Source organism: Oculina patagonica, chromosome 2 (genome assembly GCF_052425735.1).
Source record: "Oculina patagonica isolate OP01 chromosome 2, crgOcupat, whole genome shotgun sequence".
NCBI lineage: Eukaryota > Metazoa > Cnidaria > Anthozoa > Scleractinia > Oculinidae > Oculina > Oculina patagonica.
Genome location: NC_135759.1, coordinates 34,421,798 through 34,439,385, shown reverse-complemented (window position 1 = coordinate 34,439,385; position 17,588 = coordinate 34,421,798). Strand labels below are relative to the sequence as shown.

Genomic DNA, 17,588 nt, shown 5'->3' with positions numbered 1-17,588 from the left:
TAAATGATTAATTCCTTCTTCGTTTTCCCTCTCTCCATCTTCCAAGTCGATATTTCTTTTTTACTTCGATCATCTGAAAGCTTCTAAAGTTATATAAAGAAAGGACACTAGAAGCTCCCCGTAACATTTCCTTTATTATTTTGTCTATCACATTAATTAATTCCATACACCCCTTGTGACAGTATCTAACAGTTAAATTTCCTGCATAAATCAACCACATTTTTTTACGTCTGTAACTTATTTTTCCCACGTTTACTTGGCCAGTTGACGTCAAGTGCTCAGTGTTCACCAATTAATCTAAACAAAAGAAAAATAAAAAAAATCATCATCTCACATAGATGTCTTTATCATTATCGTCCTCAGAGTCCACGATTCTTCTGGTCTGCGCCAGGGATTGAGACCTCTGGCTGGTCCCGATTTGTGAGCATGCGCAGAGTACTCGTTCTGTATTTTCAGCCAATCAGATTTGTCAGATTTGACAACGAGTCCGTGAATCGCGGACTTTCGGTGTTGGAGCCAGCCAGAGGTCTCGATCCATGGCGCAGACCAGAAGGATCGTGGACTCTGGGGACGAGAATGATGTCGTTATGCTTAACGTTAATTTTTTCAACAAAAACGCAGGCTCCGATCTCCTCTGCGCCTTTCCCTCAGATAAGTCCTTGACTACTGCAGGCACTGAATGACTACGGCTATTTCCCAGCAGGCTGCCCCTGGTAAGCGACCAGAGGAAGACGTCTGAAATTCAGACTAAAAAACAAAATCCTTTAATCAAATATCGATGTATTTAGCCCGAGTGTACTATAAATTTGGGGACACTGATTTAAAAAAAAGAAAATATTTCAAATATTTAAATAATAACAATAACCGGCAATGATAAAAATAAAAGTCTGGATAAAAGCTGACAAACTACTATTTTTAAAAAATGTACAACAACTTTTAGTTTGTAACAAGACAGCCGGTTTCGATCGTTCAACGATCATCGTCAGTTGTGAGTTTTTTTTTTTCATTTTTACAAGCAATGGCGTAAAGGCCCGGCCAAACGCACGCAACATTTCAACGCAACATATCGCAACATTGTTGGGTCATGTTGTGAGATGTTGTGAAGCAGCCGGCCAAACGCACGCAACATTTCAACGCAACATATCGCAACATTGTTGTGCACAAAATGTTGCACGCGTTTGGCCACCCTGTAACATTTCAAACGTGATACATTTTAAACTTAACGTACAGCATTTAAATGCGCGAGACATGGAACAATGCGCGCGAGTCTAAATACACGGCAAAGAAATTAACCAGTACAAATAGCAAAGTAAATTACAATTATTACTCAAAATGATTAAAATAAATTAAATTAAATTACAAGATTCTAATGTATAAGAAAATGACATAAAATTAAAACGAAAGAGTTAAGTCAGCATGTTTGAGCTGCTTATTTAACGTTGGGTTTTTCCAGCGGATGTGGACAGCCTCTTTTAAAATTAGTTGCAGTCTATTGGGTGCGGAATCCACAATAGAAAAGCAGTTCTTAGATGAAAGCCTACGGCATGCCTCAGATTGCTGGAGATGTTGGAAAATGTGTGAGTTCCTGTCCCTACTCAGATGCTCACGAATGCGCGTTGAAAGATGACGGCTAGTTTCGCCGATGTAACAGGCATTACATCTTGCACAAGAAAATTTGTAGACAACGCGCGAACGGAGATCGAGAGGCACAGGATCCTTCACACTGAACATGCTACTGACTTTGAAAGACGAAAAAACTAACTTAACTTCAATGTTAGTACAATAACGGTAGACAAGTTTACGTTATCTCTTCTGCGCTTCTGCAGAAAAGGATCCTACATAAGGTAACTTAAAATAATAAGACGAAACGGGTTGTTGAACCCGAGAGCTATTTGATGGACGGACTTGAGCTCTGCTTACGTATTGGTTGACATCCTTCTCTATAATGTGAACAGGGAAAATGCTGTACAATAAGTTTAAAAAGTTAAGTTTAAAATGTATCACGTTTGAAATGTTACGCCATTGCTTGTAAAAATTCAACCGCAATTGTAAACGAACTCACAACTGACGATGAGCTTTGAACGATCGAAACATGTCTTGTTACAAACCTAAAAGTTGTTGTACATTTTTTAAAAATAAAAGTACTTAAAAAACAATAAGCCTGCATTGATTTCAATTACTTGAAAAAAGTAATCTTACCTAATTCTTACAATTCTTATAATACTTACTTACAGGCTAGCAAAAGAACAAATGAACAACAACGCTTCAGATTTTTACCCTGAGTAAACGAAAATGGTTTTACTGCTCTTTCCAACACCATTTCCATCATCATCTTCGATACAGTCCGAGGATTTGCCATACTTTGCAAACATCACTGCCTTTCCATCTTCGGATGTCACGCACTTGTTGATTTTCTGTTGACAGAATAAAGGGCCTCATCACTCTACTAACACACTTGTTAAAGAAGTTGATAAAGGAAAATTAAGCAAAGCGAATTTGGAAAGACTGACGTTTCGAGCGTCGCCCTTCGTCGGAGAAAAATGCATAATTGCATTTAAACTCTTTATTACTACAATTTAGTAGTATCACTAAATAGTAAGCTGTAAGCTGTCACGCACTTGTTGATTTTGTGTAGACTGAATTGAGGGTCTTATCACTCAATAAGAGACTCTTTGCACTACAATTCAATAGTGTCACTGAATAACCAGCTTTATCAGTGTGGTCAATCTAGTTTTTTTATAGGTTTTAAAGTACGAGTCAAAACAACAGAGTTCCCAAAGTAGAAAACTATACTGTGCTGATAAAACCCTGTTTTAGGTAAATATTTAAAGTTTGACAGTCGAGCCTAAACGCTTAATTTTAATTTGCGCTAACTTAGAATTCACCTGAATAGCAAAGATTTCATAGCCTGCTTTCTCTGCCAGTTCTTTGCATTTGCTGAAAATCTGCTTTACGTCTGGGTTTTTGCGGTCGACGTTTTTGACGACACCAAATGTCTTGGGGAAAACTTTTGCCTTCTTTGAGCGTCCCTCCTTGAAACATCCTTTTGGGTTATAATTTATCACTAGAGAAAATGAACGCAGCTTCAAGTTAGTATATATATATATATATATATATATATATATATATATATATATATATATATATATATATAACGAACAGCCTCCGCCGTGTGAGTTGTTTTTCTCCCTATGCCCCAACGGGAGTTTGTTCGTAGCTAGTTACAATAAATCGCGTTAGACAAGGAATATCTGCCATCGGGTTAAGGGAAAAGGGTGTCCTGAAGACTCTGATTTGGGCTCTATTTTCAGAAGTCTCCTTCGCAGCCGTTTTTTGGGACATCCCCAAAAACGGCTGCCAAAGAGGCTACACTTTCCAGCCGTTTAGTGAGCCTAAGTTCCGCGCCAAACGGCTGGGAATCGGGAATCGGGCCTCAATCCTACTTCTCATAAAAAGCCGGCAGCACATGGATAATCGGTTCTGTTAGTTTTTTACACACTTTTAACTTCTCCTGCTCAATTGCACATTCCTTTTCTGTTTGTTCGTTTTTTACATACCTTTAACGCAAGTACACCGCTCCTGCTCAACTGCACATTCCTTTACTATATCTTTTGGTATAACGTCATGTGTTAACCTGAAAAAGGAGAAATGAATTCGAGTTTTAGCCAAACAAAATGAACATCAAATACAACAATTGTAGTCCATATCAGTAATCTTACTCGATGAATTTATCCAGCGGACAGAACTCTTCGCAGCCAGGTAGCACTAGTGCACGGGGCTCATTTTGACCAAATCGATACATCACACGGACGTCCAGTTCATTTCTGAAAAAAATGGTTCAGAACGTTGATTGTTAACAATTATTGGATGGGCCTCATTACGCGCTGACTTCACAGATTATTCACTAAATCTGCTAGCAGTTCGTTCCTTTGATGTCGTTTACGCTGATGTACAGATTAACTGCATGTAGGGTCGATCCTAGCAAATGTGACAAAAGAAAGTGACTACAATGTATAGTCATTATTAGTATATATGACATCTTGGTCAATATTATCCAACAAAGTATGCATGTTATTTATACACTAGCTAAGTAACAAATTAAGAAGCAAACCATAGAGCGGTTTTCACTTGAGTGCCGAAAGTAAATTGCGTTTGCTTTGGTTTTGCATTACTACGCTCAGTGATTGGCTTAAAAATCTCGCGCCACTTTCTTAGCCAATCAGAACTAAACCAAAACCATTCGCGACTCGCTCGCGCACGTTATCCCGCGCTTCCTGCCAGCTACATGTATTTGCTTCGAGTTTTGATTGGTTCACTGGATTGACTGAGTCCTTTGTGATTGGCTGCAGTAATTACTTTGGTTTTGGTTTTACGACACTCAATTGTAAACTGCTCCATAGCCACTTATAAGATTCTTAATCATATAACTGGCGTGTTGGACAGATTATCCAACTTAGAATTAAACCTTGATTTGGCTTTTACATTTTATGTGAAATAAAATTCAAATTTGCATTCGCATAGTGATGACGAAGCAATATAAGATTCATGAAGTGTCAGCTGATTGGTTGTTGCTCTGGTCTATCCAATCAGACACTGCATGTAGTGTTACGTCACAGGTAAGAGATTTCTCGGGTCCAGTGTCTCAGGCGTAAGGTATTTTGCAGAAGCAACTTTTAAGAAGGCTTTGAGAATTCTACTTACTCTCCAGATGAGAACAGTTCAACCATGACAGCGCTCGAGTAATCTGGTGAAATTCCGTCGAATACTTGAAGAGCACTCATAAATGCCGAAAGTGTGGTGTCGTGCTAGACATAGGAAGAATATTTAGAAAACGTCAAAACCTGAATATCAAAATAAAGAAAGTCTTCCCTTTCTTTAGATCGCCAATACCCACTCGCTCAGCTGGTATTTGTACAGAAACATGAAGGTCGGCACCGCACACTAGGGGACTTGTTGCAGGGACTTGCTTCGAGGACCAATCCCTTAGTGTGTACCCGTATTTTGCATCGAAATTTTAGTCGCACTCCCAGGAACCACATTTTTGGTCCCTGCGACTAGTCCCAAGAATTAAGCTGGTTTGATTTCTGGGACTAGTTGCAGGGACCGATAGTCCCACAAATCGGTCATTTTTTTCCAGTACACACTAAGGGATAAGTCCCAGCGACAAGTCCCTGCGACTTGTCCCTTAGTGTGTGCTGACCTTAACTCTCTTCTGCTTACTCGACAGCTGCAGTTTTAGCGCGTGTTAGTTGGACGAAACGCAGGTTCCCCCCAAAAGAATCTGAAGTTCGAGTGGGATTGGAGAGGGAGACTTGCGAGCTTCCGCGCGAGATTATCGACCCTTCGCGTCCTCTGCGTCAATACCTCGGGAGAGAAAAACGGACTTTTTTACAGCTTTTTTTTTTTTGAAACTCACTAATAGTTTTCCATCAAATTAAACACAACGTAATAAAAAGCTCACTTGAATACAACTGTGCGTCTCCATGACTTCTAAGCTCTTGTATCACCAAGACCCTTAGTAGACTGTTCTTCCTAGCATAGTCATAGTCGTAGCAATATTTTCTTGAACAATTTTGTCCAGGTGGGAAAGACGCAATGAGATTAACCCTATGTGAAGCACCAACCCGTAAAAAAGGCCAGACCACAACACCGGGAACTCCGTGCCCTACTCTTTGTGATAAGAGTGTGGGATATTTAACGTCCCCTGCTGAAGATACAGAAGACGGGGCCTACGGTTTATCGTCCTTATCCGTAAAGTCTAGAACATCTAACCAGTACATTGCAAAGGCAGCACGCTCTCCTCAGTTATTTTAAGAACCTGAGTTTTGGTCCGGTCTGGTTGCCGAGCCGGAGACCTCCGTACGACAGTCCGGCACTCTACCAACTGAGCTAACCGGTCGGCGGTAATTAGCAATTAAGTTTTTACTTACAGCTGAATAGAGATAGACTTTTCTGACAGGTTCTTTTGCGTGGCCTCTTTTCTGTGGTGATGAGTGGAGTTTCATGTTGTCAATCATTCGTCCCACCAGTGCACCTACAATGGAAAGTGAAATTCTAAAACCAATTCAAGATCAAACAGAATACTGATTGGAAATTTTTCGGGATGATTTTCCTTTGTGGCAGCAGCTCAATAGAAGTAAAGATAAAAAGAGGAGGCTCCTTTTGTGAATCACGTCATATATAACGTAATCAATGGGGAGTTTCTTGGAACAAAACTGTTTTTTAGCCAGGATTCAATTCAAATTAAACAATCCCAGTCTACTCCACATGAGTATGTAAAGTGCAAGGGACTAAGCAACTCTTCTCTATAAATAATTCCTCTGTTTTTCCCAGACCCAAACGTTACAGATCATCATCATCGTTATCATGTTATTTACCCTCGGATTTCAGAGTAGCTTGTACAGCTAATATCTCCGAGCATTTCAACAGTACACAGCACGATGGGCAAAGACCAGACCACAACACCGGGAACTCCCGGTGTGTGTTCTTTAACGTCCCCTGCTGACCATAACACTGAAGATGCAGAAGACGGAGCCTACGGTTTATCGTCCTTATCCGAAGAGACTAGAACATCTAACCATTTGCAGATGTCATTGCAAAGACAGCATATTCTCCTCAGTTATTTAAAGACCCTGAGTGTTGGTCCGGTCTGGGACTCGAACCCGAGACCTCCCGCACGGTAGTCCGGCGCTCTACCAACTAAGCTAACTAGTTGGTGGTTGTATATAGATAGATATATCTCGATCCACCTCCCTACTTCCCACATTGAATAATTGTCCTTAACGAACCTCCAGTGAGCCTCGCTTTTTCACGGGTGTTAAAATTCCACTTCATGCTGTAGTCAGACACAATTCCAATATCTTCATATGTTGTATCGTTCAAAACCCAGTCAGGTAGTGTCATATTGTGAGATTTCTAGGAGGAAAGAGCCAAATATAATAAAAGTCGGTTACGTCCTTGAACAACTATTGTAGTTTTTCCTTAGCGTTACCGCTATGTTTTAAGATAAAATGGAAGTTGCTGTGAAAGATGAAATATTCAGCATGTCGCGAGCGTGGGACAAAGAAAAAATGTGAGTCCCCGACGGGAATGGAACCCATTACCTCCCAAACATCGTGCGGGAGCTCTATCCACTGAGCTACGAGAACTCATGGCGAGCAAGGCCATTTTACTATGTTCATTTGAAAGTTGCTGTTTACAGTGTTGTTAAGTGTTACGATGTTTTACTATTAAATTGCCTCATCAGTAAAAAAATGTACTGTCCCTTATATGGAGAGGAAAACAGAGAACCTTAAAACCTGAGTAAAGTACCTGTGGGATATTTTAATTTACTAAGTGATCTTTACCTCACATATCAATGGATCTCTAATTTTGAACATAGTTGTCACGTCAGTTTCTTCTCCACTGTTTTCAGAGACATAGTTCAGCAGATCCTGGTAAGTATTAATAAAGCAGCATTGTTTAGATACTGTTAGGTATATTCCGGTTATAACTTTTCCCTCCTTTTAGCCCCCGTTTCAGGCACACCCCCTGTCAGCACCAGATTTTTAAATTCATTATTACCGGTATTTAAGCCCTACACAGTTATGTTTCAGTTGCATTTTAAGTTAAATCAATAGTGTTCCATTCTCACTCATTAATTATGCCGCCTGCGTGGATGAGATATGGGAAAAGATTGTGACGGAGGCAATGAGCGGCTGGGTGCAATAGCTGTTATGTCGCCGAAGGGGAGGTGGGAGGGTCGAAATTCGTCCGGGCTTCCCAGCTTAGGTATCTCCTTTAAAATGCCCCGAATCTAAGCAAAGGGATCTTTAAATAAGGAGATAATGTATGTGGTGATTCAGCATTCTATAACGCAACTATCTATTAACAAACAGGGTTACGTTGTTCAGCGTAATAGTTATGAATGAGAATAGCCCCAGCTTTTCCAAGACGGCTGTTAGTTTTACTTCCACGTCTAATGTCTTAATTGCAGGTAAAATATAACAAAAGGTTGTGCACTGCGACTTGTAATGAAAAGACAACTCGGTAATGGCTTATTAACAAATTCGGAATATTCTTGATACCATGCATGCAATTTTGTGGGTGATTAAAGATTCTGAGGTCTTTGGTTCTTTGTAAATCGCAACGAGCACCTAGCACTTTTGGTTTACCGAACTCAGTTCTTCCTCAGGATCATGAACAAAATTCTTCAAAAGCCGTCTCGGCTAATTGGCGGATTCTCACCTTGTATTGCAATGACATCTTTATGTACCCAGGCTGCTTTTTGTCTTGGCCGAGAAGTTGAAAAAAGCGAGGACAGGGGTAGTCAAAAACAGCTAGCAGCTAAAACAAAACAAAACTGTAAATCTAAGCAAACATTTTAATATTCCTATGATTGACTTGCCTTACATTATACTAAGTCCACTGAGCTATAGTGCAGTCTATTTTATTTCGCCCAGCCTTAACACCCAGTTCTTTGACCCTACTTAGATCAAGGAAAACTGGAGTTATTTGTCCTATCCTAATACATGCCAGGATGTGGAATGCCAGGCGTCGAACACCAGATTATCGAGACTTTGGATGCACAGAAAAGGTCGGAACATATACATAAGCTGTAACAAATATTGAGTCAACTTGAATCAAGCTATATTTTTTAATTTTTTCTTAGTATACAGTGGTTATTCGCCAGAGCCCGGGTTTCAGAGCTGATTATCCGTTTTAGGTTATGGAAGTGTCTGTATTTTAAATGTAGAAATTATAAGGTTTTTTTTCTCTGGAACCAAGTGAAATGTAAAGTTGCAAAACTGACCTGATGCTTAACTAAAATGGTTAGAGTTTATACCTGAAGAAGCAGTGATGATACATAGAAAACTTAGAAAGAAACTTACATAATCCTCCTTTATCGGTACCACGTGGATTCCTATTGGTTGCCAGTCTAAATTATCCCGCCATATCTGAAGATGAACACAAAATACATTCACTTACATCATCATCATCATCATTATCATCATCATCAACAACAACAACAACAACAACAACGTACAACTGTCCTCATCGCGCCATGGAACGCATAAGACCTCATTCAATTACACACCTTATGATTTAAAACTGTTCAACGCTATTTTAGCGCATTGCTATTGAGGGACATCGTAACTTTAACCAAATTTCACTGAGAAAGCAGCTAGGTACGTTTCTTTCATGACATGATCACCGATTGCAGTAAAAGCCAGTGAAATGCAAAACAACCGTGTTTCTTTGTTAATTAATCAATCGAAATCTGCTGCAAATTTAAAAGAAAAAAAGTTCTTAAATTATTTACCTGATGTCCTTTTGGTGGGTACAGGCCATTAAGCTGTGTCTGTGCACTCATTAGTGTACGTTCTATATCTGTGCTCCGAACGTAGATCTGTGAGGAAATGTAGACAAACGACTTGTTACTTCTTGTCGTAGTGCAGTGGAGAGAAGGAAGGAAGGATGGATGGATGGAAGAAAGAAAAGGAAAAAACTGTTTGCTTACCTCCCTGTGAATGTAAGAAGCGTTCAGCAGCTTGTAATGATCAACATATCGGCTTTTTAACATTTTTCCAAGACCATATTCTTGGCGCATTCCTTTCTAAAAAATTAGAAAAAAAAATTGTTACTAAGTAAAGAAGCCTGATTACAGTCCTGATACAACTGCAGTAGTTAAAGTCGCTCTGAAATGTGAATGGAAATGAATCTGTTTGAGATGTAAAGTAAAGTTTATAAGATTTTGTACAAGAATCAACCATAAGGATACTCAGACAAAAATTCTGAGCACCAGATGGGATTCGAACCCACAAATATCCGTGTTCTAGAACAGATGATCTAACCAGGCAATCAAAGGTTTTATATCATTGATTTCACGAATTTCACGATTTGCACAAATTAAAATTTGGTCATAATTTGACAAGAAATTTTCAACTAACTTGTGTTAACATCCCCATTCCTTGCGGCCAAACGTCTTCTTGGTATGGATCCGTTGCATAAATGTGAGTAGGAGAGCGGTCGCCATGGCGATAAACCTGCAAGAATAAAAGAGAACAGGGCATGATTTAGACTTGCTTTCAAGTCGAACTCACAGAGCGCGAAGCGCGAGAGCTTGAGCGCCGAGGTAGTACAACAAGGAGGGGGGCTCCAAAAATCTTCTGTCTGAAGAGGGGGCCTTGAAAAAAGAATTGTTGTTAATACATCTATTTCATCAGGTAATCCTTATCAAAGAAAAGAAAATTAAAATATCTTGTACCTATTTGAACTTAGCTCATTAAAAATGTGAACTTGAGAATTTATATGACAGGTAGCAAAATCGAAGCAAAAGCTAGTGATCTGTCAATGTAATCATACCGGGATCTACTACCACGAAACCGGAAGCGGGAAGCGAACGACTTTTAGAAAGTCTCGGCATGATTTGATAGTCCTTCCTGTGTGGCAAATTGTAGAGATCCCAGGAGTGCCGAAAATTCGCCCGGACTTCCCGGCTTGCGTATCTCTTTCGAAATGCCCCGAAACTAAGCAATGGGATCTTTAAATACGGCGATTGTGCACGTGGTGATTAAGCATTACCTAAAGCAACTATCTATAAACAAATAGGGTTATGTAATCCAGGCACTTTTGAATTCCGCATTATACTGACTATGAATGAGAATAGTGGAATAATAAATCCCTTATCAGTGTTGTTTTAACATATACATTTTATTACAAGCGGACATTTTGCTCATTGCTCGTATTTTCCTCACCCCGTAAAAACTACGCAACTCGAAAAATTGGTCATTTTCCCTATTTTTGTCTTGCCTATATTCAGAAAAGATTACATACAACATTATTAAATAGCTTATAACCACAAAAAGGCTGGGAATTTTACGACAAAAACATACTGTAATTTCTTTTCTCACAATTGTGTTCAGCTCCCATTATCCTGCTTATAGGTTGAAACCTAGAATCTTTACTCACCACATTCACCATTACAAGTTTTCTCTGAGCCTCGCATGTGACATGAGTTAGATGTTGCGAGCAAAACAGGAACCCGACGAAGAAACAGAGGTATAAATAATGGCCATCCATGTTTGTGTACTCTTCAAGAATGCTGTTGGTATATCAGTGGTTTTACTTCGAGCGACAGAATATAAAACTGCCTAAACAGCCGCGCGTAGTTTGTAATTTCCAAGCAACTTTGCCACATATTGAAAACTTTTCATTTTCTCCCAATTAAGCTATAGAAATTATTGCTATGTTTAATTTATTAGCCATTTGATCTTTATTTTCCAAACATAGACGTGTGCAAAAAAAAAAATTGAAAGAATATTAATTCCTTGTCATTGTTGGGTTTTATCTGGAACTGTGTTTTATTTTCTATCCCCTTAAGTATTATGTAATATGTTTCGCATGTCTGTTTGTAGTTAGCTACATTGTTATAGTATTAGTGTTACATAGTATTATTTTGTATACCCTTAAGTATTACGTAATATGTTTCAGAAAAAATTGTAATATGTTTTACATGTCCGCTGTTTGTAATGAGCTACATTGTCCTATTATTGTAATTTTTTATCACTTGTTGTATACCGTACAATTCCGGTTATACGCCCCCCCCCCCCCCAACCCCTACCCCCGCTTATAAGCCGCCCCGGTTTTAGGGCCATTTACTTGGAAACAAAAAAATACATCCGGCTATAAGCCACCCCAATGCCCCCCCCCCCCCACCCACGCCCGGGATATAGGCCCCCTTCTGCCGGATGACAGCACTGAACAGTACCAGTATCCGAAACGTCTTTCAAATTTTAAAGAGTGTTTTAAAAATTTCTCTCATACTACTAAGAAAATTCTGGTGAAGCCGTTTTGCTTCGAGCGACAGAATATAAATTGCCTAAACAGCCATCGCCTGTAATTTTCTAAGCAACTTTGCCACGCCTTGAAAGCTCAATGAGTTAAGATGTTTTATTTATTCCCAGTCAAGCTATACCAATTATCGCTATGTTTAATTCATTAGCCAATTGTCCTTTATTTCACAAACATGGACATAATATCTTTTTTGAAAAAATCAATAGCAAGGGCGAAGGGAAGGTGCATGAATAAAAGGGAGACCACGTTACAAGTGTGGTTTTCAGTGAGACACTGCATAAAATAAATTACAGATATAATAAAAAAAGCCTAATTAGTTAAAGCTTAAAACTTGACGACTGTAAGAGTTAAAAATTTTAGAAATGAACATAAAGAATCAAAAGAAAGAAACTCTCGAGCTTTTACTATGTATTTTTTAAGTTAAAATGTCAGAAATGCTTTTATCTTTATCAGATAAGATGTTCCAATCATTAGCGGCTTGTAAGGTAACAAGGGTGCTTTTCAATTCAACCAAAAATTGAGGATTAAATTTCCAGAAATTTTTCAGTGGCGAATGCAACAGTATTGTCTAAAAACAAGAACAACCTTGAACTTTCAAAGTTAAATTCCCGAAAAATTTTCGTTTCTCTCGATTTTGTTCAACGAATTTCCGGGATTTTAGGTTAAATGGTTCGCATTTCGGAAAATTCAGTCAAAAGTCTTGGAATCTCGTTTTCCCACAACGCAAAGGGAATTTATGTAAACGAACACAGCTAAATGTTTATGAATCTTCGATGTGAATATAAAAGTGGCAAAAACTTTTAAGCAACGACTTCTCATCGCCCGAATTGCGAGCCATTGAATTGTTTCCTTTCCGATAATCGTAGCTGGCAATTTTCCCGTATACGAAACAACGTTCTTTTAGGCCTGGTTTTAACTAGCGACGCAAGCACAAGCGCAAGGATAACAGCTCTTATTTCTCCATGAAAAAGGCTTCGACTCAAGCAAAAGCACAAGCGCATTGCATTTTGATGCTTGTGCTTTTACTTGCGGCAAGCACAAGCACAAGGGTCAAAATTTGTCCTTTTTGCGTGATCGCGCTTTTGCTTGCGCTTGTGCTTGCGTCGCTAGTGAAAACCAGGCTTTACCTAACAGGTGCTATATTTTGCATATTACGGAGGTTGGAGGTAACATTTTACTAAAAACATTTGTGGGGATGAAAGGCCTTCCGACCAGACATGATCCGTTTGGTGTCCCCATTTATAGGTTGTAACATAAAATTTACTCACCGCATTAACCATTACAAGTTTTCTCTGAGCCTCGCATGTGACATGCGTTAGATGTTGGGAGGAAAACAAGAACCCGACGAAGAAACAGAGGTATAAATAATGGCCATCCATGTTGGTGCACTCCCCAAGAATGCTGTTGGCAGAATAGTGGTTTTACTTCGAGTGACAGAATATAAAACTGCCCAAACAGCTGATTTTCTAAGCAACTTTGCCACGTATCCTCAATGAGTTTTAGACATTTGAAACCTCAATGAGTTTCATGACATTCAGGCATAAAGCTATAGCAATTATTGTTATCTTTAATTCATTAGCTATTTGTCCTTTTATCACAAACAAAGACGCGTGTAAAAGAATTTAAATTCAGTCTACATTTTCTCGTTTTTTTTTTAATTGTCATTAAAGCAACTGGCCTCCTTAATTGCGTCTTATTCAGTTTTCATTTTTCGTCCTTTGTTTCGCCGAGAAGCGTGTTAAAGAATGTTTATTCATTTCCATTTTGTCTCTCTTTTATAGCTTTTCTTTACGCGAGCCTGTGTGACTGACTTTAGCTGTCTGCCCCTCACACCCCCACTCACCCCACTCCCCCCACACCAAGAAAAATACATTTAACAGTCTAGAAGTGGGGGTCGAGAGATAGGATCACTCTTCATTTAGCCAAAAAACTATTGTTATGGAAAATATTTTCGGTAAAAAGGTAGAAAACACAATTTTTAATTTGTTAACGTAAGCAGGTAAAGGTTGTTGTAAATGTGTTTTGTACCTGCCCCTAGAACAAAGCCTTCGAATAGGAAATGAGCTTTAGGTTTTAAAGGCGCGTGGAAAGTAATACCATTAAAATTTCTTCTATTTTATTAGCTTAAGTAAGTCAAACGGAGATGTCGAAACGCTATTGGCTATAACGCGTTTATGAAAATTGTCTTTTTTTGTAACATCTTTGCAGTTACCGCCTGTAGGAGAGTGAGCCAAGATCACCATTAAACCCACTATGCCCCCTCAACGCTACCTCTTACACTTTTTACTGAAGAATTGTTCGTCATTTTTTTAGGCAAAAACTTGCGCCCTGACAACTGTCAATTTATTCTTTTGTTGCACTAACCCTAAACGTGGCGTTCATGAACGGCAAGGGATGTCCTGGGTACTACAGGCTGGCCTCAAACTTTTTCCAGTTTGTCATGCCATTCCAGCTCTTAAACAGCATCCCGACGCTCGAAACGGCAGCTTTGCAAAGTTGTTACGGCGGTTAATTTGTCAACTTCAGGTTGATAATTATCTTAGCCTTGGACAGCATTGTCGTCGTATATAATTGCGTTTCATCGGGAGCCAATTATGGGCTCCTGGTTGTCTTGACTCCGAACTCATGGTGGCGTTAACGTAATGTAAAAGCGCATGTCCATGAAATGCATGACACGCTACGCGCGGCTAGTTGCGTTGTGTACAACACCAAGTTGTACACAACGCAAATACCAAAGACCGGTGGGGAAAATATAGATATCAGCCAAAATACAGTATTAGAAAAATAATAACGGGAAATAATGAGTATCATAATTATTTTCTCTTGGAATCATATTTTGGGAGCAATATTTATTGGCTGTTATGACCACAGTTCGTAAGACACAAAAACTTCAGCTTTTATGTTGAGTTGCCAAACAACAGCCAACTTCTTTAAAAATTTTCTTTCTTATCAGGTAGGATTTGCATTTTCATTTGTAGCTTTCGTGGCTGAGTGAAAGTACAAAACCTAAAAATGCTATCCAAGCATAATCAACCATTTTATTTGTGGCGTAAAGGTGCTACAAAAAACGTCAAAAGTGGCCTAACTTTTTTGCAGTGGCCAGCCGTCCTCAGTTATATATCTGTTATATCAGTTATATTATATCAGTTATATCTATTATTGTATTTACGACCATGAAAATTGTTTTGCGAAAGAGGAGATCCTTTCAAATAGGGGTAAACGTGAATTTGAGTAAAATTGTAAGAAGTTTTAAGAAGGAACACCCGGGGGGGGGACTCCTATATGAAACGGACGGGGATGCTCGTCGGAAATTTTGAAAAGAACTCCTAAAAGAGACCAATCTGGGTGTGGCTTAAGCTTTTCTTGACCCCTAAAAGATGCCAAAAAACTAAGAATAGAATTTATATTTGTATATTTCTTCGTGTGTAACCCTAAACGAGACCATTATGGCTTAAAATATTGGCGTTTTGCCCGGAACACCCTAAGCGAGACCAAACATCCGAAATTTACACCCCTAAGCGAGACGACGAGCATCCCCGTCACGTTCATATGCGAGTCCCCCCCCCCCCCCCCGGGAAGGAACACCACCAGACAGTTGACCCCCACATGGAGCACCCAGGTTGTCAGTGTTCATCTACTTATTTTTAACTTCAAATTCTAATTGGTAGTTGGGGAGAGCGAAAAACGCGGGCGAGCGAGGAAAAAACAAGGGAGACAAAGGCGTTTTCTCCTCGCTCGCGCGCGTTTTCGCTCTCACCCAACTACCGAGAGCCTGGAACAGGCTACGCAAAATATAGATTCGTGTAATGAGCGTAGAGTTTTTGGATTGCTTAAAACGCGAACGAGATATTTCCGTTAAATCCATGTTTAGAGGCGGAAAAACGGTCTGCGAACATGACCCTTCGTGCAGGGACATGCCCCTTAAAAACTACAAGAACAAGCAGACGTTTTGTCCCTGTTACATATCTGACATATCTCGGCGACATGTCTTTTCGTGTTCAGGCACCTTTATGCAACGATCAACTAAAATTAAAACGACAGCCACCCCGGGTCCTCCATGAGATTTCCACCAATCGCAACCCACACATGACGGACGTTTCGAGGTCGGATGGAATGAGTGCTTGCAGTGTAAAACTAGATTAGGGGAGAGGGGGAGAGGGGGCTACAATCTCGTTCCCAGAGTCCACAGGGACTCTGTGAACGAGATTGGGGGGACTACTGACAGAAAATGGAAAGGCCGCACTCACTCAATGTAGAAACATAGCAACCAAATCCGGTTGGGGAAAAGAGGGGACGGTTATAAAACACGAGTTTTTAAATGTGGGTTGAGAAGATATCGTGGCCGTTGTCCTTGTGCGTGCGCACCAGCAAGCTCCTCTCACACTTGCAAGATGAGCACAAGCTTCAGCGCAAGCATAACCACAAGGATGTTCCCACTTGTGATAAGCACAAGTACAACGTACACAATGCAGATGAACATTGCATGATAGGAGTCACATCAACCACCAAATCTTCGGCTATATTTCACGCCGGTTGCCACATGTATAATACCCAAAACACAAGTGAAAGAAGCATAAGCGCAAGCACAAGAAAAAGAGACCTGTGTTCTTCTTTCCTGTGCTTATGCTTGTTCTTTTTTTGCACCTCGGCGCACACTAGCGTTTTTGTGTGCTTGTGCTTATCTCAAAAGTGTAAACCATGTACACGGGAGGTTCACAGCTTACAGCAATGCAATGAGATTCGCTTCGCCATACAGTTTTCACAAATTCGATGGCATCATAAAAGGCGTAGGCTGACTAGGGTCCTTAAACTAAAATTAGTCCTGCAAAGAGACCTTTCAAGTTTCATATCCGGAGGCTCCGCCCGAAAAGGAAACCTTTGTCAGGCGGGAGGTAGGGATTTCACAAATTAAAATATAGAAACGGGTAGCAAAAACTGTCATTTAGGTATTTGAAAGAGCTTTTCAACTGAAGTTCCTCAGACAGACCCACCTAACGGCTGATTTAATTAAGTATTTTAATCAAAGAGGTCTATGACCTACTCGTGAATACGTTAGATTCCTTTGAACAGTATAGTTCGTGGAAAATATTATTATAGTGATTAATAAATTAATCAACTTTATTTAAAGGGGTGAACATATAACAGGTCGCTTAGGTATAGAATTACTTTTTTCATCATTTAAATGCTCAGTAAACCGATGGCTCAGTGGTACTGCCCGCTCTGAAGCGTGTGACCCGGGATCGACTCTCATACCCTGTGAATAGAATTCTTTTTTCTTCTTATTTTTTTTTCACGGATATTATATACATATCTGTCTTGTATAGAGTTTCGTTACTCTTTTACTGATTATCCTTTATTAAATCGTGCCGTGATTTAACCTTCCCGTCTTTTAATAACACATACATGGTCACTGGTCATCGTTTCCGATGTTCGCGATTATTATATACGAAAGGCAATATTTCATCGTTTGGGAAACGATTGTTTCTCATTACAGGGTGAAGTATTTTCTACACTTATTTCTTTGAAATGATACCTTTGTAAAGCTGTATTTTTATCCACACGGGGAACGAAATTTAGAAGCGCCCGTGAGCATACCTATTTGCATTATGTTAACAACGATGGAAGGAAGGACGGATGGACGGATGGTTCACTTTCCCCACTATACTCGTTCATATGCATTCACGAGTAAAAAGGAGTCATTCAATCCAAGGGCGTAGAAAAGGGATGCCTGCGAAAGGGGTTACTTCTTCTGT

General features: G+C 39.7%; 1 protein-coding gene across 3 annotated transcripts; it reads right to left on the bottom strand.

Annotated features, from left to right (window-relative positions):
* Positions 1-131: 131 nt before the first annotated feature.
* On the bottom strand, positions 132-13,324 carry LOC144642024 (prostatic acid phosphatase-like). Of its 3 annotated transcripts, none has more exons than XM_078501022.1 (15): positions 13,104-13,324; positions 9,930-10,025; positions 9,500-9,595; positions 9,302-9,388; positions 8,871-8,936; positions 8,227-8,325; positions 7,347-7,433; positions 6,789-6,915; positions 5,931-6,034; positions 4,702-4,805; positions 3,720-3,824; positions 3,558-3,634; positions 2,886-3,064; positions 2,278-2,414; positions 132-297 (listed from the first exon to the last, which is right to left on the bottom strand). In XM_078501022.1, exons 1-15 carry the CDS (start codon positions 13,212-13,214, stop codon positions 279-281), a joined length of 1,494 nt encoding a protein of 497 aa, XP_078357148.1. In that variant the 5' UTR covers positions 13,215-13,324; the 3' UTR covers positions 132-278. The 3 variants fall into 3 exon arrangements, with proteins under 3 accessions (XP_078357148.1, XP_078357149.1, XP_078357150.1); XM_078501023.1 differs by lacking the exon at positions 13,104-13,324 and adding an exon at positions 10,951-11,083; XM_078501024.1 differs by lacking the exon at positions 132-297 and having other exon boundaries at positions 2,255-2,414.
* Between the last annotated feature and the right edge of the window lie 4,264 nt (positions 13,325-17,588).